Source organism: Polypterus senegalus, chromosome 1 (assembly GCF_016835505.1).
Source record: "Polypterus senegalus isolate Bchr_013 chromosome 1, ASM1683550v1, whole genome shotgun sequence".
Taxonomy (NCBI): Eukaryota; Metazoa; Chordata; class Cladistia; order Polypteriformes; family Polypteridae; genus Polypterus; species Polypterus senegalus.
The window spans coordinates 60,788,282-60,816,280 of NC_053154.1; the positions used below are offsets into that span (position 1 = coordinate 60,788,282).

General features: G+C 37.5%; 1 protein-coding gene across 1 annotated transcript in view; it reads right to left on the reverse strand.

Moving 5' to 3' along the window:
• LOC120523527 (coiled-coil domain-containing protein 73-like) overlaps positions 1-11,334 on the reverse strand; it is a 127,933-nt gene extending 116,599 nt beyond the window's left edge. Inside the window, exon 1 of the mRNA XM_039744957.1 lies at positions 11,210-11,334. Within this exon, the coding sequence (XP_039600891.1) occupies positions 11,210-11,334 (125 nt within the window). The remainder of the gene's footprint in view (positions 1-11,209) is intronic.
• Between the last annotated feature and the right edge of the window lie 16,665 nt (positions 11,335-27,999).

The window sequence follows — 27,999 nt, forward strand, 5'->3', positions numbered from 1 at the left end:
GCGTGATTACGTGTGAGCGTGATGATGTCACATGAAACTCCATACGGCGTTGAAGCTCATCTCCATTACAGTAAATGGAGAAAAACTGCTTCCAGTTTATGACCATTACGCATAGAATTTCGATATAAAACCTGCCCAACTTTTGTAAGGAAGCTGTAAGGAATGAACCTGCCAAATTTCAGCCTTCCACCCACACGGGAAGTTGGAGAATTAGTGATGAGTCAGTGAGTGAGTCAGTGAGTGAGTCAGTGAGTGAGTGAGTGAGTGAGTGAGTGAGGGCTTTGCCTTTTATTAGTATAGATAGATATACAAACCGGATTCCAAAAAAGTTGGGACACTAAACAAATTGTGAATAAAAACTGAATGCAATGATGTGGAGATGGCAAATGTCAATATTTTATTTGTAATAGAACGTAGATGACAGATTAAACGTTTAATCTGAGTAAATGTATTATTTTAAAGGAAAAATATGTTGATTCAAAATTTCACGGTGTTAACAAATCCCAAAAAAGTTGGGACAAGTAGCAATAAGAGGCTGGAAAAAGTAAATTTGAGCATAATGAAGAGGTGGAAGACCAATAAACACTAATTAGGTCAATTGGCAACATGATTGGGTATAAAAAGAGCTTCTCAGAGTGGCAGTGTCTCTCAGAAGCCAAGATGGGTAGAGGATCACCAATTCCCACAATGTTGCGCAGAACGATAGTGGAACAATATCAGAAAGGTGTTACCCAGCGAAAAATTGCAAAGACTTTGCATCTATCATCATCAACTGTGCATAACATCATCCAAAGATTCAGAGAATCTAGAATAATCTCTGTGCGTAAGGGTCAAGGCGTAAAACCATACTGGATGCCCGTGATCTCCGGGCCCTTAAACGACACTGCACCACAAACAGGAATGCTACTGTAAAGGAAATCACAGAATGGGCTCAGAAATACTTCCAGAAACCATTGTCAGTGAACACAATCCACCGTGCCATCTGCCGTTGCCAGCTGAAACTCTACAGTGCAAAGAAGAAGCCATTTCTAAGCAAGATCCACAAGCTCAGGCGTTGTCACTGGGCCATGGATCATTTAAAATGGAGTGTGGCAAAATGGAAGACTGTTCTGTGGTCAGACGAGTCACGATTCGAAGTTCTTTTTGTAAATCTGGGGCGCCATGTCATCCGGACCAAAGAGGACAAGGACAACCCAAGTTGTTATCAACGCTCAGTTCAGAAGCCTGCATCTCTGATGGTATGGGGTTGCATGAGTGCGTGTGGCATGGGCAGCTTGCAGGTCTGGAAAGGCACCATCAATGCAGAAAAATATATTCAGGTTCTAGAACAACATATGCTCCCATCCAGACGTCATCTCTTTTAGGGAAGACCCTGCATTTTTCAACAAGATAATGCCAGACCACATTCTGCATCAATCACAACATCATGGCTGCGTAGGAGAAGGATCCGGGTACTGAAATGGCCAGTCTGCAGTCCAGATCTTTCACCTATAGAGAACATTTGGCGCATCATAAAGAGGAAGGTGCGACAAAGAAGGCCCAAGACGATTGAACAGTTAGAGGCCTGTATTAGACAAGAATGGGAGAGCATTCCTATTTCTAAACTTGAGAAACTGGTCTCCCTCGGTCCCCAGACGTCTGTTGAGTGTTGTAAGAAGAAGGGAGATGCCACACAGTGGTGAAAATGGCCTTGTCCCAACTTTTTTGGGATTTGTTGACACCATGAAATTCTGAATCAACATATTTTTCCCTTAAAATGATAAATTTTCTCAAAACTTTTGTTCCGTGATTTATGTTCTATTCTGAATAAATTATTAGAAGTTGGCACCTCCACATCATTGCATTCAGTTTTTATTCACGATTTGTATGGTGTCCCAACTTTTTTGGAATCCGGTTTGTATATATGTATATGACAACAACACTCATATCAAAGACAAAACAATTACATTAACAATCATGTTACGTTATTTTGAAAATTTTTCCTTTTCTTTTTCATAACTTCTTTAACACACTACTTCTCCGCTGCGAAGCGCGGGTATTCTGCTAGTTAAACATAAGAGGCAAAATTGGAAAAGCAATTGCTTAAGAGAAAGCAGAGGGTTGTTATAAACATTTTACAAAAAAAAAATTACTGAGGGAATTTAATTACTTATTTTTGAACATTATCTGGTTGGGCTGAGCCTCACTAGTCCTTAAAGCTGAAATCTCACTGGAACGCTTTGTTTGCTTATACATACTGTACATTTTAATCTCTCAGCACAACCTACTGCTAGTGTCCATGTTTTATCCCGTCATTTGGCCTGCATATGTTGGAGTAAGCCTGGGCCAGCACTGTCACACTGTTGTTACATGAAGTTTACACATTCTGCCCATCCCTGTTCAATTTTTTCAACAACAACAACATTTATTTATATAGCACATTTTCATACAAAAAAATGTAGCTCAAAGTGCTTTACAAAATGAAGAATAGAAAAATAGAAGACACAATAAAAAATAGAAATAAGTCAACATTAATTAACATAGAATAAGTAAGGTCCGATGGCCAGGGTGGACAGAAAAAACAAAAAAAACTCCAGACGGCTGGAGAAAAAAAATAAAATCTGTAGGGATTCCAGACCAAGAGACCGCCCAGTCCCCTCTGGGCAATCTACCTAACATAAATGAAACAGTCCTCTTTGTATTTAGGGTTCTCATGGAAGGACTTGATGATGATGATGGTCACGTAGACTTCTGGCTTTCAGTCCATCAATGTTGGAGCATCATGATGCTTTGAGTAGGTGGTGGTGGCGCAGGCCGCCACCACAAAGAAACAGAAGAGAGAGTTGGGGTCAGTACGGATTTTAGAGCCACTAATAGTTATTATGATGAATTGAACATACAGAGTATCAGTATTAAGTTAAAGTGAAGTTATAAAAAGGCCATGTTAAAGTAATGTGTTTTCAGCAGTGTTTTAAAGTGCTCTACTGTATTAGCCTGGCGAATTCCTATTGGCAGGCTATTCCAGATTTTAGGTGCATAACAGCAGAAGGCCGCCTCACCACTTCTTTTAAGTTTAGCTTTTGGAATTCTAAGGAGACACTCATTTGAGGATCTAAGGTTACGATTTGGAATATAGGTGTCAGACATTCCGATATATAAGATGGAGCGAGATTATTTAAGGCTTTATAAACCATAAGCAGAATTTTAAAGTCAATCCTGAATGACACAGGTAACCAGTGTAGTGACATCAAAACTGGAGAAATGTGTTGGATTTTCTTTTCCTAGTTAGGATTCTAGCAGCTGCATTCTGCACTCGTTGCAAATGATTTATGTCTTTTTTGGGTAGTCCTGAGAGGAGTGCGTTACAGTAATCTAGTCGACTGAAAACAAAAGCGTGAATTAATTTCTCAGCATCTTTCAATGATATAAGAGGTCTGAAAAAATGCTGTCCTAGTGGTCTGATGAATATGCGATTTAAAATTCAGATTACAGTCAACAGTTACCCCTAAGTGTTTTTACTTCCGTCTTAACTTTTAATCCTAATGCATCAAGTTTATTTCTGATAACCTCATTGAATCCATTATTGCCAATTACTAAAATTTCAGTTTTCTCTTTATTTAGTTTGAGAAAATTACTATTCATCCATTCAGAAATACCAGTAAGACATTGTGTTAGTGAATCGAGAGAGTCGGTCATCAGGTGCTATTGATAAGTACAGCTGTGTGTCATCAGCATAGCTGTGGTAGCTCACGTTGTAACCTGAGATAATCTGACCTAACGGAAGCATATAGATTGAGAACAGCAGGACCCAGGATAGAGCCTTGTGGAACACCATATTGGATATCATGTGTCTTTGAGATGTGATTACCACAACTCACAAAGAATTTTCTCCCTGCCAGGTAGGATTCAAACCAATTTAAGACACTGCCAGAGAGGCCCACCCATTGACTAAGGCGATTTCTAAGAATATTGTGATCAATGGTGTCAAATGCAGCACTCAGATCTAAGAGGATGAGAACAGATAAATGGCCTCTGTCTGCATTTACCCGCAAGTCATTTACTACTTTAACGAGTGCAGTTTCTGTGCTGTGATTTGTTCTGAAACCTGACTGAAATTTATCAAGAATAGCATGTTTATTGAGGTGGTCATTTAACTGCATAATGACTGCCTTCTCTAGAATTTTACTTAAGAAGGGCAGGTTAGAGATGGGTCTAAAATTTTCAAAGCAGAGGGTCAAGATTATTTTTCTTGAGCAGGGGTTTAACTACAGCAGTCTTAAGACAGTCTGGGAAGACCCCGTATCTAATGACGAATTTACTATGTCAGAATATTGTCAATTAGCACGCCTGATACTTCTTTGAAAAACCTTGTTGGTATTGGGTCAAGGACGCAGGTGGAGGGTTTCAGTTGAGAGATTATACTATGTAATTCAGGTAAATCTATCCTGGTGAAAGCATTTAATTTGTTTATAATGGAGTACCGGGGCTTTGGAGGTTCTGCAGTGTTGGGGAGATATACTATGTTATCTCTAATATCATTAATTTTTTGATTGAAAAATACAGCAATGTTCTCACAGGTTTCACTGGAAGTATTCTGGGGCATTCCTTTGTGTTACCTGGGTTTAACAGACGATCAATTGTAGAAAATAAGACTCTGGGATTACTAGCATTGTTATTTATAATATTAGAGAAATAGCAGCCTCTCAAGACGGACTGTGTTATTGTATTCTGTTATTTTAACCTTCAATATCTCATAATGGATAGTTAGTTTAGTTTTCCTCCATTTACGCTCAGCTCTACGACATGTTCTTTTAAATCAGACACTCTTTGGGTCTTCCATGGAATAACAATGCTAGAAGATTTTTAACTGTCTTTTCAGGTGCAACTATGTCAACAGCAGCTCTTACTTTAGAATTAAAGTTTTCCACTTTACTATTTACATTATCCTCGCTATTATAGTTGGCACTATAAACGGACTGATTGCTTAGAATGTTTGTAAGTTTTAAAGCTGCTGATGAGTCAAAAAGCGTTTTTAACAATATGCTTCTCATGATGTTTTCTATCATTATTTCTATATTAAATAGTAGAAGAAATGGTCTGATAGACCAATATCAATGACCTGCTTTATATCAACTTTTAGTCCTTTAGTAATCACTAAGTCTAACGTATGACCTGCTTTATGTGTAGGCTGATTAACGAGCTGTCTCAAATCAAAAGAGTCCAGGAGGTTCATGAATTCTTTTACTTTTTGGTCACACTGATTGTCGATATGAAAGTTAAAGTCGCCGACTATTAAGAGTGTGTCATAGTTCATAATTAAAATTGACATTAAGTCAGAGAATTCCTCAAAGAAAGAGCGTTATATTTAGGAGGTCTATACACGGATAATACTAGAACGTGAGAATCTCCATGCATAACAACAGCGAGATACTCAAAGGACTTAAATTTACCAAAACTAACATCTTTACATTTTAACGGCTCGAGTAAATGTTTGCCAAGCCGCCCCTTTTTCCCTGGCGGTCTGCACGAGTAAAACTGTAATCGGGCGCAGATTCGATTAAAACAGCGCCCGTCTGAGCTAAGCCACGTTTCACTTAGTGCAATAAAATCAATGTTTCTATCACTAATAAGATCCTTTATAAAAAATGTCTTGTTAGTTAAAGCTCTAACATTTAATAGTGCCATATTTAATGTTTCGGAGGGGCAAAGCTGAATTCTATGTGCGTTATTGGTATTTGGACAAAATAACAAAAAGTTATTTTTGTTAACGCTGCTCTGTGTGTATTTTTTATGTAATCTACAATCTGTTTTTATAGTTTTAATGCATTGTTGATCTAAAGTAGTAATTGCAATTAAATTATTGGTGTTTATGCTGCACTGCCTAGATTTTTTACGTGCATTAAGATTGGATTTCAGGGTATTTTAATTTTCTGCCACCATCCCAGCAATGTACAGGACAGGTTAATTCACCCTTCTAAGTTTGCCCCATTTGTTTAGGAGTGGGTTTCTACCATATTCCAGATGCCACCAGAACTGTTGCACATATGGCCCTGAATTTAATTTATGTTTTTCATTTTATGAGTTCCTACAACAAAAAAGACTTTACTTTCTTCAGTTCTTACAATTGTATTATTAGAATGGGAGGAGTAGCAGTTCCTTACGTTTCTGTGTTAGTTTTGGGACTTTGTCTTATACAGTATATTTATCTGTTGACTGTGGTGGTGATCTCTGAAGGCAGTTTTCAACCCTTAGTGGGTCAAATGACAAAGTTAGATAAATGGCATCACTGTTCATTGCACTACTAAATATCAATCCTGAAACAACATTTTACAGAACTGATATTTTAAACAAAACTGATTTATATTATAATGCTTCAGGACATCTGAATCAACTGAAACTGCAATGAGGAATCACACTGCCTGTTAATAGGTGCTTGTGACACAGAAAAACTGTAATTGTACAGTACAGGAAAATTTAGAGTATCTGTGTAAAACTGGCAAATGTCAACAGTGATTATGGATGCAAATGACTGAAACTCGGTTAACGTTTCACTTATATATCCATTAATTTGTTGCTAGTTTTCCTGGACTATTTTTGGAATGCCTTATACACCATTATAGAATTATTTTGGGTTGCAGAATCTGCTCCAACCATGATTTTTTTAGCTTAGATTCTATTATAACATGGTTATTATTAATAATAATAATTGTGTGCACCTTTTTCCCCATTACCATCTTGCTTTTCATATGCGCTACCATTTTGATTATTACTATAGTCTTCACAATATTGTCATGCAACGTCTTAAGGAGACGCATGGCACTAACATCATCACTGCAATGGGATTAATGGAAGTCATCATCTGAAACTGCAGGTAAATCAAATAAATTCTCTGTGCTATTGTGGTTAGTGTTAGGGTAGTTTTTTTCTTCAAGGTTAAGAGCTTTTAATTTCTTTATATTTAGATCTTTAGGCTTTAGATTTTGATTTCTGGATAGTGATTTTGTTTTGATAAAAGATTGAATTCATTTGTCCATTTTTTTTAAATCATCTTATCCAGTACGGCATCAAGTTACATTCACTTACAGCAAAGCAATTTAGAGTTATTCAATCTTTCTATCCTAATCCTCTTTGAGGTGTGAGAGAAAAACTGACACAAACCCAGGAAAAGCAGCCTAATTTCAAAGAGACAATGACTAAAATAGCTTCAGTAACACGCAGTCAGTAACTACCAGAAAATCTTATTTATTTTACAGTATACAGTGGAACCTCGGGTCACGAATGTCTCGGACCACATACAAATTGGGTTACGACCAAAAATTTCGCCAAACTTTTACATCTGTCCACGACCGCGCACTTGGGTGACGAACAAGCCAGTTTCCCTTACGGTTCGTACGTGCCGATGATTTCCGCACATGTTCAGTCTCTCCCTGTGCAGCGAGCGAGCGAGAGAGAGTGCAAGAAGGCAGTTAAAGAATGCACCAGGCTTGTTTTTAAAGAGACTGCTTTGAACATTGTTTTAATCTCATTGTATTTTAAGAAGACTTTTTTTCTATTGGATTTTAACCTCCACTTCACTTCTGTTTTTATGGGTTCATTTATTTATTGAAGGATTCTGAAAGCACTGCACTTTAATTTGGACTTTGTTTTTGATTGTTGTTTTGTTGATTTTAATAAAAGCACTTGGCACTTTTTGCACCATCCGATTGCTCCATTGTAGTGCCTCACTGTAGTGCTCATCGGTAACATTACAGACGGTGACGGGTTTAAGGGCTCCCAGAAGCGAGATGGTAGCATGCAGCAAACCTGCGTCGTCACAGACTTTACCTCAAAACTGTAATCTCCTCTCCACCCAGTTCCTTCACGCCAGAACTTGACTCATGCAAGCTTAGTTTTCTTGGTTGTTTCTGGTTAGTTTTTGTATAAATTACGGATTTTTCAAATGTTCATTTTTTTCCCTGTGCTTAAAACTCTTAAAACTTGTGTTTACAGAAAGCGGTTTGCAAGGCTATAGTGTGAACTCTTGCAATGTTAATTTTCTCTGTTCAAGGTTTTCTCAGTGTTATTCAATGTTTTTACATTTAGTTTACTATTACACTGTGTATTCTATAGTATAATTAACAATTTTTATGCTTAAAAATCTTTTAAAAAATATATCTACATATAGCTTGTACGGTCTGGAATGGATTAATTGCATTTATATACAGTCCTATGGGGGAAATTACTTCAGGTCATGACCAAATCGGGTTACGACCAGAATTTTGGAACGAATTACGGTCGTGACCTTAGGTTCCACTGTATATACGAGAGGTGTTCAATTATAAACAAGAATTTTCATGCTCTTTTCTTATAAAGAGTGCAAGGTAGACATGACTATTTGGACAAACACATACATGTTTCAACTTGTCATTACTAGTGCTAGCGGCTCTTTCTCCCCTTCTTGTCAGTTGTAATCAACATGTCGACGAAGGAGGTACACAGTAGTGTTGTGCACCAAATGTTTGACAAATGAAGAAGTTATTCAATCTCGGATTTATTTAAGACTTAAAAATCAGTTTGGGGATGAGTGTCTCTCTCAGTCGAGAGTGTATGATTGGTGCAAGTCATCCAGAGAGGGAATATCATCTCTTTGGTCCATTTAAGTAATTTTTAGGAGGCAAGAAATTCAACTTGAATGAGGAGGTTATTGATGCGGTGCAAGAATGGGCCTGCATGCAGTCAAAAGACTTCTACTCTCCCGAGATTAATAAGCTTCCTGAGCACTGCAACAAGTGGATTGCAAGTGGGAGGAGACTACATAGAAAAATAGTGCGCGAGTCATTTCATTGTATTCAATAAATAAAGTGTAGCTCATAAATTCCTTTTTATATTTGAAGGGCCTTTGTATATTCTGTGTATATATTTGTATACATACACACACACACACACACACACATATATACATATACATTATCACACACGTGTGTTTAGAGGACAACTAAAGGGCTTGAATAAATGTAAAATCCATGCTGGGCCAGGGGGTGGCGAAGAGTACTAATTCTATCTCTCTCAATTCCTTGCAGACCATTCTCGGGAAATCTCACCTGGTTCAAGGGCGACCAACGACATCACTTCCAGTTCCGGTCCTGATGACATCACATCCTCTGTGAGCATTTAAAAGCCGCCATCTTAAAGACAATGATCAGTTCTGTTTTGGGCTCAGTCATGTGAACATGTCTGTTCTGTTTGATCAATTTTGCAGCAGGGAAATATTATATGGGTGGCTGCCCTAAACCTTCCCAATGTCTCTGGGTCATTCTTATTACAGTGGCGTAATCGGCAGGATGGAAGAATCCCAGAAGGAAACGGGACCGGACCTGAATTATAACCAGGTGGGGGAGTACCGGGGCCGAGTTTCCAGGTGGGGGGTTCGTCCTGGATTTCAGAAAAAACCGGTGCAGACTCCACTCCCTTTATCTAGTTCCAGGCCACATAGAATGCCTAGGGAGAGTGTCGAGGGGATACACAGAAGTGGGCTGGTCTCGGTGTGGGAAGCGACAGGGACTTATTATGCCTTCTCGGGGGAGAGGGCTGTCCTCCCCACAGGGGCCAAGGCCCCAGAGAAAGGTGAGGGTTCCCCAGACCAGCAGGTGAGGTTTTTGCAAACCTGGAAGCTAGAGACATCTACCCAAGAGCAGATGGCAAAGTGGTTAAAACCTTCTGAGTAGGGCTGCAACGATTAGCCGACGTAATCGACGACATCGACTACAAAAAATCGTTGACGCATCATAAACAGAACCTTCAATAGAGGCTTCAGTCACAAAGAACCACATTTGGTTTTTGTAACTGCAGTGCACTACATGAACATCTGGGGCAGTATCGTTTGTTACTGTTTGTCAAGACTACACACAGTCCTACCAACAAAGAACATCTGAGGAGAAGAAGAATGTGGAGGAAAATAAACATGGTTGCAATGGCGAGTCGGATAGAGGAGGGGGAAGGAGATGGAAAGAAATTGAGACAAAAACTTTATAAAGTGAGGGAGCACTTCACCGAAAAAGAAAAAAAGTGGAATGCAGATTATGCAAAGCGGAGCTTTCTTTTCATGGCAGCACCACCACGATGCATGAGCATCTGAAACGCAAGCATCCTGGAGCTGTGATGCCTCCATCTTTTGAGAATTTATGCTGGTGCTTTTAGTTAGTTAGTTAGCTTTTTTGTTAAGTACATAACTCCACATGTGTTCATTCATAGTTTTGATGCCTTCAGTGAGAATCTACCAATGTAAATGGTCATGAAAATAAAGAAAACACATTGAATGAGGAGGTGTGTCCAAACTTTTGGCCTGTACTGTACGAATAAGGCAGATTTGTGTGTCAGCTTTTATCCATCCAGATCAGAGAATTTCCAGTTTGATTGTCTCAAAACACCACTCACATCTACAGTTATTCCCAGTTTCAGATAAAAAGTAACAGTGTCAGATCCCTAGGGGGCGGTAGTATGTATCATGATCGAGAGTGAGAGAATAAAAGTGAAAAAAAAAACGGTAACTTTTACAAGTACTACACATTATCAGTGGCTGTTACAGACGCATATCAGATGTATGTGTTTATTGTATAATATTAACAATAAGAATAACTCACTACTCAAAATGATAAATATATGAGGCAGTCAGGATAAAACCGGGGGACTCTTGATTATAAGTCAGCAATTCCTACCGCTGCACCATGGAAGCTATTGTATCGTCCTTGAACCTTTTGTGAAAGTGTTCATTTGATCTTTGCACTTCAGGCTTTACACATTATATAGTTTATGTCTACATTTTGTCATTTATTACTATTACAGTTTTATTTTTTGGTTAAGTTAAATGCACTTTTTTTGTTTAAAGACTATGTGCACTTTAGTTTGTATCTTTTAATGTATTTCTTTTTTATTGTGATGGTCACACTAATATAAAAACATCTGATTATTTTCAAATTCATATGTTTCACTGGTTGTTATTTTAATTTGATTATTATTAATTTAAATCGTGTTAATACAGAGACATCAGGGTGACATTCACAGGTTGACAGACGTGAGCAGATGAGGTAAGACATGCACTGGAACCCAGAACAGAACGATCGTGACTAATCGAAAAATAAATTGAACAATTAGTCAACTACCAAAATAATCATTAGTTGCTGCCCTACCTCTGAGTATTCCACCTTTCAAATTGTAAAAAAAGTAACGTGCTTTATTCTATTAAACAACATACCTGAGCATTTTACCCAACCGGTCTGGGGGTAGTTCATTAGTGTGGACGAACATATCAGGCTCGTGAAAACCTCTAGGACGGCTTTCCAACCTGAGAGAGCAGAACAGTCTTTTAGCAGACACCATGGAGATTAAATCCCAACTAAACCGCCCTCTCGACACAAGCCAGATTTTGCGCCGGATCCGTGGGCGAGCTGCTCACTGCGCGACGTGGTGGAATGCAAGTAGAGAGAGGGAGCTGGATTGTGTGCTCTTTCAAACCCCCGTCCATGCCTCATACAGGAGTGATCGTTGTCAATGGATTTAAAGTAAAAGCACTATTTGATTCCGGCAACAACATTTCCATTGTTGACCGCTGGTATGTACTGCCGCGACAACGGATAAAAATAAAGGCCAGCATAACGTGCGTACACAGAGATATCCGATACTACAAAACGACCTGATGCATCATCAGCCAGAGAGGATTGGTAAAAAAAAAAAATCCCTGTAGCAGTCCTCCTGAAATCTCCTTTCTCTGTGATTCTAGGGCAGGACCGGTCTGATATTAAAAGCGGTGAAGTACTATCCACTCCCAAATCTAATTTAGGCCCAGTATCAGATGGGAATAATACGTCACAGGTTGTCTGCAGTCCATGTACTACGCCAGCGGAGCAAGATATAGGAGGTCAAGAGGAGGAGGAGGTTCCTGGACCGTCGCAGTCTCTGTCTCGGCGTATCGGGATGACTCCCCACCCCTTGAGGTCAGATCGGACCCTCTCACAGATCTAAGTTTTCAGTTTAGACAAACGGCGGCCTCGTTTACAAGGGAACAATGGAATGATGATTCCCTGAAATTTGCAAATAATGCAGTGATACTAGTCAATAGCCAACACACCCATCAGCCCATGCCACAGGGACCCCACTTTGTTATAGAAAAATATTTATCTTGCGATCAAGTGGGTGATTACACAGTTGAGGTACTACCTCTTGGGTCAGGAGTTTACACTTGTCACGGACCATGCACCTTTACAGTGGATGGCCCTACACAAGGAGTCGAACCCTCGAGTCACTAGGTGGTTCCTTGATCTGCAGCCTTAGAAATTCTCACTCATTCTTCAGAAAGACTCTCTCCACACCAATGCTGATGCTCTCTTTCGCGTTCACAACCTCTCGAGGCCTGAATAAATGTAATTCCACGCCGGAGCAAGGGGTGGCGAAGTGTACTAATTCTCTCTCTCTCAATTCCTTGCAGACCATTCTCAGGAAATCTCGCCTGGTTCAGGGGCAACCAACGCTGTCACTTCCGGTTCCAGTCATGATGACATCACATCCTTTTCAAGCATTAAAAAGCAGCCATCTTAAGGGCAATGAACAGTTTTGTTTTGGACTCAGTCGTGTGAACATGTCTGTTCTGTTTAATCAATTTTGCAGCCAGGAAATATTATATGGCTGCCCCAAACCTTCCCAATGTGTCTGGGTCGTTCTTATTACAACATATATATACATACATACATACATACACACACACACACACATACTGTTTGTAGATGTATACAAAGTGCGTGCCCTGAGAATGTGAAAGGCTCTATGTATTATTATAATTGTTATTAAAGTGACTCAAAAATCAAGAATTTTCGAAAATATGTTACTCAGTAATTATGTATCATATAAACATGTAGTTTGAAATGATTTGAAAGTGATCTCTCTTTTTTCATAACCTTACACATATATGTATAGAGACACGCAATATGTGTCTCTTGTGGCACACGGTTCATATCAGCCCTGTAATCTAATTAATTCCAGACCCTTTAATACATACATCTGTTTCCTCAAGCTCCAAAATCTAAAAAAAAAAAAATTAAAAAAACAAAGGGTGGCTACAATTTAGAGCATAGTACATGTTATTGTAATTCCTAGTTGGTGAGATGAGTAATATGTTTGGGTATATACATACATACATACATACATACATACTGTGGCCTTGCCCAGCTGGGACACCTGTTCTTTGTATGTCCCAGGGGAACAAGTATGGACAGAACAGTACTTCCCTTGGGACACTAGAGGGAAGCCCACATGCATAGCAGTGGTGCCCCACATTCCAGCAGGGCTCGATGGGAGATGTTGTTCTCTACAGCCCTGTTGGGATCCGGGGGTGCTGCCAGGGGGCACTGCAGTGGTTCCTGAGCCCATGTGGGCAGTTCTTACTCCACACCCAGAAGTGCAGCCGGAAATGGGTCATCAAGAACCTGGAGGACTTCCAGGTGGGCTATAAAAGGAGCCAGCAACCACCACTCCGGGACCCAGAGTCGGGAGGAGGGAGACAAAGCTTGCCGGATAGAAAAGGAGGAGAAAAGAAGTATTGTGTGTGTTTGGTGCTTATTGGGACTGTGTTGTGCCTCTGGGATCGGGGAAGGTGTTCCCCACAGGCAGAAGAAAAATAAAAATAAAACATTTATTTGTTTTATTAGTGTGTCTCCCATGTCTGTCTGTGTCGGGTTGGGTGGCTGGCACACCCCCTCGTGGTCTTGTTACAATACATACATATATACATATAAATACAGTGATCTCTCCTTTATTGTGGGGGTTGCGTTCCAGAACCCCCTGCGAAAGGTGAAAATCCGCAAAATAAAAACCATATGTTCATATGGTTAATTTTATATATTTTAAGCCCTTATAAACTCTCCCACACTCTTATAAACATTTCCCACACGGCTATACAGCATAAACACTTTGTATTCTCTTAGAAATTAGGTAAGATTCAATGATATTATGCATGTAAACACACTGTTTATATACAGTAAAACCTAAATATTATTTTAAAGATATCGAGCGTCTCCGATATCACATATGTTACAGACATTACAATAGTCAGGCCACCAGCAATAAATACATACAATGCAAGAAAAATTGTATACTGTAAAATGTGTGTACAGTGACACTAAACATACGTACATGTACTAAATACTGTATGTAGAAAACTAATTATGGTTACTCACCAACAATGACACGACGAATTGTCCGATAACGATGAGTTTAGTTTTACTGCACAACAAAGGAAAGCGTTACAGCTCTTCTAAAGGAGCCTCTTCAAACGACTGTGTAGCACCGCCGTTGTTCTTCTTCCGGCAGTCTTCAATCCAAATCCCTAAAGCAGATTCCATCCGGACTACCACCCTATTACATCCACTTAAAACTCGTTTTGCGCTCTGTTTAAAGGACACTGCAGCCGTATATCTTATATTCTTTTTAAATTGAAAGAATAGTGGACTCATTGATGCCATAGTGGTGTTCTGCAGCAGTGTAGCTGTTCTCTTCTTTCAAAATATCCAAAACTTTTACCTTTTGGCAATCGTTAGCACCTTCCGTTGGTGCTTGGGCACGGCCCCTGAAGCAGTAGCAGGAGCAGATTGTTTTGGTGCCATAACAAAGGGTTGACTATGCAAACAGATAAACACAAAAGAGCACAAAAGTTAACTCTTTACACAGCAAAACATGTTGATGCTGAATGAGCGAGACGAGACTTCCTGGTTAACGCAGTGGAATCGAATTTTGATTTCCGTCACTGAGCCAATCAGCACACAGGAACTTAAGTGTGTGCTCTGATTGGGTAGCTTCTCAGCCATCTGCCAATAGCGCCCTTTGTATGAAGTCAACTGGGCAAACCAACTCAGGAAGCATGTACCAGAAGTAAAAAGACCCATTGTCCGCAGAAACCCGCGAAGCAGCGAAAAAATCTGTGTTATATATTTAGATATGCTTACATATAAAATCTGTGATAGAGTGAAGCCGCGAAAGTCGAGGCGCGATATAGCGAGGGATTACTGTATTTTATATATATATATATATATATATATATATATATATATATATATATATATATATATATATATATATATATATATATATATATATATACATACATAAGATTTAGATTTGTTTAACAGTGAGGATGAAGAGAAACAGAACACACCAAACATCACAGAAAAAATTAAAGAGGCCCTAAACAATTTCAACTCATAATTGTTGTTTGTGCTTTGTAACATGCACAGATTGAGAAAACATATCAAGTAAACCAGACTAAGGTCCTTTTTAACTGCAACATATTTTAATTTCACTGTGACATTTCCAACTAAATGAGATAATGCATATGGTATTCCACAACTATATTGAAATTATATTTATATTTAAAGTCGGTCTCATGCACTGGCATCACTTATTGAGTTATGTAAGCAATTAATGTATGAGTACGGTCAGCTTCAGTTTCCAACAGACACCGCTGTTGCATTAATGGTGGGGCGAGGCTTACTTTTTCAGTTTGTCAACGTGTGAGATGTCAGCACACCAATCTCTGTATTTCAATCTTTAAATGTATAAAGTGGCCTATTCACATAATGCCTAGCCCCATATTGAAACCAAGACAAAAGGCAGGCCTGCATAGTTTGACAGGGTGTCACCTACACACAAGTTTGCTTAAATTATAATCATTCAGTTTATGCATTTGACTGTGTGAAAGTTGTTTTTTTCACTGTCTCACATTCATTAAGTAATAAGAATGAGATTAATCTTGTGGCTATAAGCAGCTTATTCTTCATTTAGAGAAGTCAAAATTAAACTCAACATATAATCATCTTTTAGGAAACAAACATCTTTGGGGTAAGAACACTTTATGTTCAAATTAAGAATTAGAGAGCCTGAAAGTCAGGCAAATGTAGATTCATCTGCTTGAGCAAAGTCAAATTAATGGAAGGTATCCAAGCACAAACTGCATATCCAGTTCAGTTAATTCACACGTGGGTATGATCAGCACACAGGATGCTTACACATAGTTAAAATAAGTTCAGAACTTTACAATACTGACATTTTAACATACTGTTCATATTAAGGTAAACTTTAAAGTAGAAATACTCAAATACTGTATAAATAATGTTATGAATTTCTTTTAATACACAGTAAGACTTATTTTAAGGCCAGTTGGCAGGAGAGGAGAAGGGAGAGAATAATAAAGACCTCAATTTGACAGCTGTTCTGAAAGAAATAGACCTCTTAGGGGTACATGGACCTTTACAAAGACGTAGGTTTGTAGTCCAACTGGACGCCCCCTTCCTTCAGGACATACTACAATATCATACTCTTATGCTGAGAAAAGCCAAGCAAAATGACACCTGTTATTGGCTAACTAAAAAGATTACAATATGCAATTTTTCGAGGCAACTGAAGCCCTTTCTTCAGGCAAGATGTAATACAGAAACTGAAGTTTCCTGTGTTTATATCCACACACTAGGACAAGAAACAACATTGGTAAATCTTTAAATGTGAAATCTTAAATGTAAAAAATTAATAAGATTAATTCAGGCTAGAGTTAATTTAACAAGAGAGAGAAGAACAATGTATGGTCAAGATCTTTGGATAAGATAACTGTCCAACAAAGTCTTTTCAAGTTTGTAATGAGTTTTTCAAAACAATGTGGGTCTGTAGACAGGTTGTCTGTGTCAGTCTGAGAGATGCAAACAGTCCTCATACCTGGCTATAAAACTCCTGTCTCTATTCAAGCCATGCTGTAATGTATTAAATTTTAATATGAGCTTAACTTCCCATTCTTTTCTCTCTTGCTGTGTTTTGAAGTTGCCCATAAGCACTGTGACTTTAAAGTCCCTCTCACAGTGTCCATGGCTGTTGAAGTGGGCCGCTACAGGAACATCTGTGTTGCCACGTTTAATGTGGAATCTGTGCAAATTCATTCTCTGGCAGAGTGTTTGTCCAGTTTCTCCCACATAGAGTGCAGTGTCAGGACATTTCATACAGAGAATTAGGTAGACAACATTAGATGATCTGCAGGAAAATGATCCCTTTATGTGATGTTCAAGTCGGCAGTGTGGTATAACGGTCTGTATTGTAGATCTGGGCACACGTTTTACATCTTTTCTGTAGGCAGGGAGATGTGCCATTTTTGTGTTGGTTCACTTTGGGAGCTTCGGACAATAAGTTGCTGAAGGTTTGGTGGTTGTCTGTATGCCAGGAGGGGAGGTTCAGGAAATACATTTTTCAGTGTTTGGTCGTTGTTTAGCATTGGCTGAAGTTCTTTTATAATTTTTCGAAGTGTTTCAAGATGTGGGTTGTAGGTGACAACAAGGGGGATGCGGTTATTGTTGTCTTTGTTTGTATATTCCAGAAGGTTCTCTCTGGGTATGGCAGTAGCTCTTCTTATTTGAGTGTCTGTTGTTTTGGGGGTATAACCTTGTTTGATGAAATCTTGTCTGATCCCCTGTAGTTGTTGATCCCGGTCTGTCAGGTCTGAGCAAATACGATTGTATCGAATTGCTTGGCTAAAAATAATGGAGCGCCTTATATGCTTGGGGTGGAAACTGTCACTTCTTAGGTAGGTCCGTCTGTCTGTTGGTTTGTGAAAAACAGAAGTTACAAGGGTGGTGTCAAGGAAGCTGACTTTTGTTTTTGAGTAATTCAGCTTCAGCTTTATGTTGGGGTGAAAAGAATTATATTCATTATGAAAATGGAGGAGGTCCTTCTCACTGGTTGTCCAGATTATGAAGATGTCATCTATGTAACGGAGATATAACATTGGTTTTGAGATGCACATTGACATGAAATCTTTCTCCAATTTTGCCATAAATAGGTTTGCATAGTGAGGTGCAAACCGACAGCCCATTGCAGTCCCAAGTAGCAATCTTGTCCAAAAGAGAATAGATTATGTGTCAGAGTGAATTTTATCATTTCTATTACTGACTTTGTGGGTAAATCATGTTGTCTGAGGTACGTTTCACATGCCAATATGCCATCATCGTGGGGGATGTTTGTGTATAGAGCCTCAACATCCATTGTGGCCAGTAAGGTTCCCTCAGGTAAGGGGCCTAAAGCCAAAGTCAGTGGTGTCCTGGATGTAGCTGGTTGTGTTGCGGGCGAGGGGTTTAAGGATGTGCTCCACCCAACCTGAAACCTTTTCTGTAAGGGAGTCAATTCCTGAGATGATAGGCCTTCCTGGGTTCCCTTCTTTGTGGATTTTAGGAAGCATGTAGAAGTAACCCATTTTGGGGTTTTCAGGAACTCTTAACTGACTCTTCTGCTGAAACAGACAGCTGTGTTGTAAAGTATTCCAAATACTTGGAGGTCTCTGACAGATTTCTTCAGTAGAGACACTTGGCAAAGCTAACAGAATGCCGAAAGGAAAAACTGAAACAAGACTGTCTTTAAACGTTTTTGTGAAAACTAGATAGACAGACAGATACTTTATTAATCCCAAGGGGAAATTCACAATACTGCTACCAAACATAGATTTGATATATGAAAAACTCAACCAAAAGCTCCAATAAAGTTATCCTATAAAGTAGGCCATCTTCCACTGGTGTTGAAATGCTAACACCACAAAGGCTTCCCTTATAAAACAGTTTTGGGGATCTAAAGGCTCATCTAGCCCAGGGTAGTTTTATTTATCCTTGGAAGTTTTGGGAGCCTAAAATCTTGTGATTATAATGTACAATCGAGGAAATTAAGTCAAAGGGAACCAAATCTGTTTAAAGCTTTTAATGTTGAAACCCTCCCCCCTCACCTAAAACAGAGCACAAATTAATAATAAAATGAGAAAAAAAAGAGACACACATTATATTACATAACCTTATAAAAATTAAAACAATGGTTCTTTAGCAGCGACTCAAACAGGAGCTCAGCAGAGTTAAAGAAACTTTTATAAAACCTTGCCAAAATTTAAAGTTGCTCTGCACAGTTCCATATAAAGAAAAACTGATATTTTGTTTCTAGTTTTACATCATATAAAGTACCAAAGTACTCCCACTGATTTAAGGAGGGTTCCATTAAGATTTTTCCAATTAAGAAGAATTAGTTGGCATGCTAACAATGTAGTGTAGGAAATTATATAAACCAATCTAGAATAACTCTAATTCTGCTGTAAGATGATTTGTAATAATAGTATATATTATTTGACAGAAAATATTTTCTCATAACAATTTTGGACAGTACCAAAACACCTTCCCTCGTGAGGCTGCAGCTTCCAGGTATCGTTCACAATTGAGGTCTAATCCCTGATAAAGTTAAGACAGTTTTCATTTGGAAAGGTGTGTGCAGAGACCAAATTTAAGATGGATTACAGTGTGTTTTGCACAAATTGAAGAATAATCAATGATATGAATTACTGACTTCCACTTGTTGCCTGAGATATTGACAGAGATGTCTCTTGCCCAGGATTGATGAAGGTGGTTTAGTGGTGAGCTCTGTGAAAATATTTGATACAGCCTGGAAATGCCGCTAATATTATTCTCCATACTAGTGAAAATATTTTCAAGTATGAGCGATGAAAGTGAAATGAGGAAGTTAGGCATATTAAAAAAATATATAATATATTATATATATAAAAAATATAAATATATATTTATATATAAATATATACATAAATATATATTTTTTAATTTTATTATTTTTTTTAAAGTCTCTAACCTGTAAATAGAAAACTCTACATTGAAGGAAATCTACAAGACATTTACAAGAAAGCTGATCAAAAGGTGCAAACATCCCATCAACATCAAGATCTCTGAAAGTTAAGATCCCTGGTGTCTTCCAAAACGTAAATGCTGTTCATTTGAGAGGGGGGCTTGAATGCAAAATTATTCTGACAGACCGCTGGGTTTCTACCTTAAAGTGTTTTCTACATTGGTTCCATAAGTTGAGAGAGTGAAGAACATTTTGCTTCCTGTTATACGGGGGAAAATTATAAATAACCAAAGCACCAAACATAACACAAGGTGACGAATTCCTAGAAGATTTTCTTTCCTGATCCAACTAGGCCAGGGCGTATTCAGCTCTGTCTTCTCCTTTCCATCACCTCATATTAGGAATAGTTACAACCCAGTAGAATAGCTAAAAGTCAGGCAGCCACCTTCTGCTATTGATCTTTGTGATGTTGATTTTTTTAATAAATAGTATTTTCCTCCTACAAAAACAAGATGATACTAAAAACAAGCTATTAAAAATAAATTATTAATAAATATAAGAAGTACAGTCCAATTTTACCCATATTAGTGCTGCCTAGTAAAGAGCTGACCATCTATCTGCATCTTGTCTGGTGCTTTCTATCAAACTGCCAAAATTTAGTTCGAAAAGATCTTCAAACTTCATTGTAATTGTAACTTTCTGGACAAAGCATGCTTTTTTTTTTTTACAGATTAATTTAAAATCCCGAGATCTTATAAATAGTGTGATTTATGATTACATATTTCAAATTATTTCAATTTTAGATTGGATTGTTTGTAGTTCTGATTGAATAGACTTTTTAAAAAATCTTGAAATGTATGTTTGAATGTCTTTTACACTGTAATGTATTTATCTGTAACAAATTTAGATTAATATTAAAGAAGAAAAAGGGGGATGTTAAAACTACACATTGGCCTTTAACTGGTGTCAATATAAGTAAGAACTCTGTGTTGGCACTTCAAAGAGCTGGAGCATTTCGACTTAACTGAAGGCCTCACACCCAATGGTGCAAATACTCCGTAAATAAGTTTAAAACAAAAGATGTGAATTAAATGTGCGCAAAATATCCTATATTTCTTGGCTGAAAAAAGAAAAACATTTTTGACAGGGCAGTGACTTGAGGGTTTTAAAAAGATTTATGTCAATAAAGGCTACTGCATGTCACATTATGTGACTTTTCCAGCTATTTTTCAATCATAGGCTACATACTGTATATACAGTCTTAGCCAGTTGGCAGAGCGGTCCTGTGAAGCCGCGCATGTAACGTGACCTGCCTAGCAACTCACTCCAACTAGTCTGTGACTCCCACTGATGAAGTCAAACAGATTTTTTCTTTTTTTTGTCTTTAGTTGTAGTGGTGGGCTCTGTGTGCATGACAGTTGATAACCAATGAATGCTTATCGGAACATGTAGCTGCATATTCCCTAAATTACCAAAGTTCAGCAGCTCTAGCATAAAAAATGGGATTCAACAAAAGCCTGACACAGTTCACACACAAAAAAAGAAAAAAGTTTTTGTTAAGAAAAGTTCTGGTCAAAGCTTAAATCTTGTTACATTTCAAATCGCTGCAAATCACTTCTAAACGTTTCTGAACCATTTCAAAACAGTCTGAAAACTGTATGCCTCTCCCATTTCTAAGCTGAAAGTTGGTCTTTTAAGTCTCAGAGTACTGGAACCTGTTCTGAACAACAACTGACACAACTAACACACTCTATCTCAGTTATAGCAAGAAAGTTCAATCTCTTACAAACTGATAGGGGGAAAAAGACTACACCATTGTATAGGACTATGAAAGAAAATTATTTTCTATTCAAATTAAACAAACACTGATACGAGTTTAACTTTCTAAGATGGGCTCTAACAGGAAGTACAATGTATTTACTGCAGCGATGAGGAGTAAGGTGTTTTGGACCACACAAACAGAAGACAACCTTGTCTGTGTAATATATTTAAGTATTGGATGGAAATATGAAAATAAATTAATTAAATAAAAAGGGCAGCATTTGCATCTGAATTCTGCATAGCCGGTAACACTTCATACAGTGCCAGCTGTATCAGCAGTAAAAAACGATGAGAACAACTGTGCTGAAAGTAAATGAGACAAGTCGAGTAATAGGATGATTATGGCTTGATTGTGGACAGATTGTGTGCTGATACCGCAAACTGTTTAGGTCCTCTCATTTAAAAAGAGAATCTCATGTTGCTGTTATACTGTATTGCCAACAATTACTAGTTTGTTTTTTCATATATTTAAAGACAAGTAGTTATATTTACAACAAACGATACCTTTTAATGTATGTTTTGCTTTTTAGCCAGAGATTCTATAAATGAAAACATTTAGACTAAGAAAATCATGGATTTGATTTTAAAATGAGTACAACAAAAACAAAACCCTGCTGTCATAAACTTTCAAAGCTATTTATTTTTGGACTTTTTAAACTGTAGATTTAGCCTGTTTGAGAAATATATTCATCAGGACACTTGCCAGATTTCTGTAAAATATGACTAACTTTGCATATTCATAAAAAAAAAAAATGTTTTAATAAAGTCATTTAGTTAAACAAAACTCATCATTTTCCATTCATCTAACATTAGCAGAATATCATACTGTGTCTAATATTCCTGATGAACTCATTTAAAAGCATGAACTGGCATGGCCCCTCTTAATCTTGCTTTATTTAAATATTCACTTATAGTTCATACACTGGAGTGCAGGAATTAATCTAGCAGCTGTGTTACATTCTTCTTGTATTTTAGATGCTTTCAAATTAAGTCTTACTCAATTAGAAGTTGAAAGTAATACAGAAAGAGACCTGTAAGAAGCTTAAAATAAATATGATGGGTAATGAGAGTCCAAGTCAGGCAAGAGTACCCTCGTGTCAGTACTTTTATTTGAAAACAAGATAAGAAAATACCATAAACACAAGATATTAATATTCCAGGGTGGGTCTGTAAAAAAATCAAGACATTTCTTATATATGGATGCTAAATGCCAACATAGACAGCATTCAGCTTACAATTACATATAAGAAAAGTATTTAGTGAGGCATCAAAATCAAACTAAAAACATAAAAACGTGAGCTTGTACTATGGGGCCAAAAGAAGGAAAAAACCTGATTTAGAAATACAAAAGAGGAAAAAAGTTGTCAGATCACTCTCAAATAATAAGGAAAAATAGATTATTATAAGCAGGAAAAACAAAAGATTTTTGGTAATAAAACACTCCTGATATTATTACACTGCATACATTTTATTACTAGCCAAGACGATAATAAACATAGTAACATGCTTGTGCCTAAGTGTATAAAGGTGGCTGGAGGAGTTACAGTACAAGAAAAGAAAACAAAGGAGGAAGAAAAGTACAGTGGAACTTCGGTTCACGAACATCTCAGAACACGTACAAATCAGTTTACAACCAAAAAGTTCACCAAACTTTTGCATCTGTTCATGACCACACACTCGGTATACGAACAAGACAGTTTCCCTTCCGGTTTGTGCACACCGATGATTTCCGCACTTGTTCAGTCTCCCTGGGGAGCGCGCTTGGAGAGAGAGAGAGAGAGAGAGAGAGAGAGACGCGTGCGCACGAGAGACAAACAGCTGGATGCATAAGGTGAGAAGGCAGTGAAAGAATGCACAGGACTTGTTTTTAAAGAGACAGATCCGAGCATTGTTTTAACCTTGTATTTAAGGAAGACTTTTTTCTGTTGAATTTTAACCTCCACTTCACTTCTGTTTACAGCGATCGGTTCGTAGCGTGCATTGTTGCAATGTTACTTTTTTTGGATGTTTATACGGATTTTTCAAATGTTCATTTTTTTTTCCCTGTGCTTAAAACTCATTAAAAAAAAAAGTGTTTTTAGCAAACGGTTCTTAGCGCTATAGCGCAAAGTTTTGCAGTGTTAGTTTTCTCTGTTGTTCAAGGTTTTCTCAGTGTTATTCAATGTTTTTACATTTAGTTTACTATTACACTGTGCTTTCTATGGTTTAATTAACTATATTTGTGCTTAAAAACTTAAAAGAAAAATATCTACATACAGTTTGTACGGTCTGGAATGGATTAATTGTATTTACATACAATCCTATGGGGAAAATTACTTCAGTTCATGACCAAATCGGTTTACGACCAGAGTTTTGGAACGAATTATGGTTGTGAACCGAGGTTCCACTGTTTCTTTGAAATTACCATTACAAATAAGAGAAAGTGGCTAGTATGTTGAGACACTTAAAAAATTTCATTGTCGATTGAAGCAAAACTGCTAAAGGCACCAACATTTGCCCTACTTTGACCAAACATAGTTAACTAGAAAAATAAGGACCTGTACATTTTTTAAATCTAATATTAGACCATCTTGAGCCACCAAAAATGTTTATGTTCCATGTCATTAGTTCTACAAATTTTTATAACTATACTGAAGTAATCCAACCATTGGGTGTATACTAAAGGCACTGCTCCTGCGCCTCTGATGTTGTTTACATCATTGTAATACAATATGCACTGGCCACTCAGGTCCTGCAGATGGGACAAACATTTCTATGCAGAATTAGTGTGATCACTCACAATTGCTTTGAATTTTGCGTTGTCCTTCTTGAAATATCGGTAGTATGAACTGAACATGGGCCTCCAAATCAGAAAGTATTTTCTCAGACCACTGTGCCAAAAAGAGAACTCCTTAGTGATAGCAGCTAAAAAGACTTCTGACTTTATAAGAAGGGAGGTCATGAGTAGCTGCAAATTGTTTTACCCAATTTCTATGTTAATTAATGTTGACCTATTTTTATTTTTTATTGTGTCTTCTATTTTTCTATTCATTTTGTAAAGCACTTTGAGCTACATTTTTTGTATGAATATGTGCTATATAAATAAATGTTGAATGAATGAATGAATGAATGAATTGAACATCTCAAATCAATGCACAGACATGAAGATTCAGGTGGTTGCACTTCTGACATCAGTTTCCCCTATCATCTTACCTACTGCCCCTTGTGGACCATCAACAAGTTGAGCAGTCTCATTACTTGTGATTGTAAAAAATCTGCCTCAAGAAACAGACATGTCAGTGAGAATTCTTTTGTGAGCCACGGGTCTACACAAAAATTTTTTTACATGACAATACACATGATAGGATGTCAATTGATTAATGCTTTCAATGATCAAAACTCTGGAGATGTACTGATATATGTACAGAAGTATTTAAAAATACCTCTAATCTATTTGAATTAAAATTGCCTGCTTTAGTATGATGTAAAAATAACTGGTTGGATTTTTAAAATGAAATGGATACATTTTTAGGATATTCCAACTCTGAATATAGGCGGCTAAGCATTGTCCTTTACTTTACACCTTCATACAAAATAGTAATAGTTTATTGACAATTATACACAGTGCAAGAAACAAACTAGACAACACTTCATAAGTAGGTTGGGTGTTTTTATACTGGGTAAAAAAAGAAATCTACCTAATCTACCCAGGGGTAAGTGTGCTTATCAAATTCGTTACACAGATTGGTCTACTGTTGCACCTTAAGATTAACACACACATACATAGCTATACGCATACACACAGAAACTCAACAGTGCCCTATGTATGACAAACACACAGCTGGTTAATCTCTAAGCTCTTTAAACCGCACAAGTGCCTTATGAATAACATAACTTGTCACTCTCCTAGCACTTCATGAGATTTACATGCACACAGACCCTAACCACAACACTACCCCATGAATGACACACACACAGCTGGTTAACTTCTGGTACTTTAAACCACACAAGTGCCTTAGGAATAACACAGCCGGTCATTCTCTCTGCATTTCAAGAGATTTACTTATTAATCGGCACGAACAATATACAATATTTTAATGATATCTCAGACCTAAATATTACTTTTGGTCTACGAGAGTACATTTACACATATAAAGGCTCAGCACTCTTGACTATAGACCATTTATCAGCCAAAAGTGCCTTACTTTATGTACTGTTCCCTACTTTTGGGTGAAACTCTCACCCTCAGTCCTTAACCCTCGCAGCACAGAGGTAATGGCAAATCTCCAGCTGCACCAGGTGGTCAAAGAAATCTACCTTATTATTTCAATCACTCTAGACATTAAGACAAAGCATAGAAAGTTAAAATCAGCATGGTATTTATTACAGGAATAATACCACCAGTAGAATAAAGAATAATAGAAAATAGGACTTATAGTTAAGTCCATATAAAGATAAGTCTTTAGAAAAAGCTTACGATAAGTTAGAGATGACAAGGATGAATGTCTCAGGCGGCTTGTGATCTAGCACTCGTAGTTGTTCATGATGCTTCTCTGATGATCAGATGGAAACGGCCGCACATTGTCATCGCTTTGTTCTCTGACGTCTTCATCTCTTCTTCCTCCCTCCTATATCGTTGTTCAGACGAGGCATATTTATTATACAATTCTACCAGGGAGTTTTTTAAGATGTGATTGTTAGATATTCTGATTGGCTGGCTGTCAATATGATGAATGAATTCACTGTCCATTTTCCCCAAACAATAAAGCTTTTTTGATGTTGCCTGAGGTATCGGCATGTCTTCCTTTCTCAGGCTGTAAACCAATTTAGCTACTTGTTGTCCCTGATGCCCAGGTTATAAACTAATCAATAGCCTTTGGCACCAGCATGTGTTCCTTTCTTTGTTGGAACACCATTTTAAAAGTGAGCTACAACTGGGAAGATAATATGCTTTGATGTGTCCTGAATTTAGTTCATCTGTTGTTGTCGTGAGCAAAATATAATGAAAATACAGAACAAATTTTACAGATTTTGTACCCCATAACAGGATTGCATTGGGTATATTTAAGTTTAAAACATTTATATGAGAGAATGAAAAGAATTCTGTTATGAAGTGGTGGGCGTTGATTTGTGAAATTGAAGTCCTCTGTATAATAAGATACAGTCTCTATCAAAATGTAATAGATGCCTTTTTAATGACATAGTGAAAGGAATCAGTCAATTCCCAATTACCATCTACAGTGCGTACCCATACAACTTCAAACATTACCAGTTCTTTATCAGCATCTGCATTGCTCAACAATAATAAGGCATAGGGAAAAAATGTAAATGTAAGGCATTCATTTATGCTCAAACTGCTTCTCAAATTTTCAGCTTTATGTGGTATGTGAGAAAGGCCGGGGTCTTAAGAGAGGAAATTATGAGGACCTCCAGCGTAACTAAAACGGAAACTCTGCCCTAACATACATTTTCAAGATATTTTGAATGTTTAAATGATGAATCAGTTCCCGATGGTGATGTAAGACCTCTGTACACATCAAACCTCTGCAGGCCACGCCTCTATCATCAAAGGCAAAAATATCAAAATGACATATGGTATAATATCAGTTTTAGGAAGCATTTTTAAATAGAATTTTAAATTTTCAGTTTTTAAATAGAATTTGCATAAGCTGCAACACTTGCAAAAAACAAATACTTCAGCTAGTCATTTATAAAAGAAGTTTAACAAGATGTTATATGCCCTAGAGAAGGTGACACGGGTGCTTTGATGAAGATAAAGGACACAGTAGCATGTGAAAGGGGTTATAATTATGTGGAAAGTAATGTTTAGAATATAAAAGCTAACCAGAGATATGATTATCAAATGATTTACACAATGCAGAATGTACATCACAGAAAGAAAAGAAAATGGGTGGGAGTACACACAGCAGAATGTGCTTTAAGGCAGTTAGAAATAAACTAGTGGCACAAAAAAATAGTTTGCAGTAACAATCAGGTACAGGTGTTCTAACAAAAATCACAATTACCTATTGACTGAAGAGACATGGACAGGAATAAAGCAAGAGAAGTACAGGGACATGGATAAAGATTTGAAATCGTAGACCATTTTGAAAGTAAACAGAGCAGAACAGAGCTAGTGAGAAGAGCAGGAACAGCAGTGAGCACGATAAAGTAACACAGAGCTGAGCCAGTGTTAGGAAATCAGCAGATCAGACATTATACCAAATAATGAGCCCATCCTTGAGGTAAAGCTGATGAGGTAGAAGCAAAAAGAATGAGACTGCTAGACTCAAAGAGTATGACAAAGTGTAGGATTCTTTCAGCATCTTGGCTTGCAATCTTCACTAAACTATGTGGGTTATGGAAATGCAGACGAAATAAAAATTATATATGATGTATGCAACATTAAGTGATCAACAATTTCTAATTAACACCTGTGAAAGATGAGTAGCAAAGTGGCACAATGGCTAATCTTCTAATCTTAGCTTTGTCACCGTCTATGGCAGGTTAGTTTGACTAGTCACTGTAAACTGGCTTGGTATCCTCCCAAGTGTC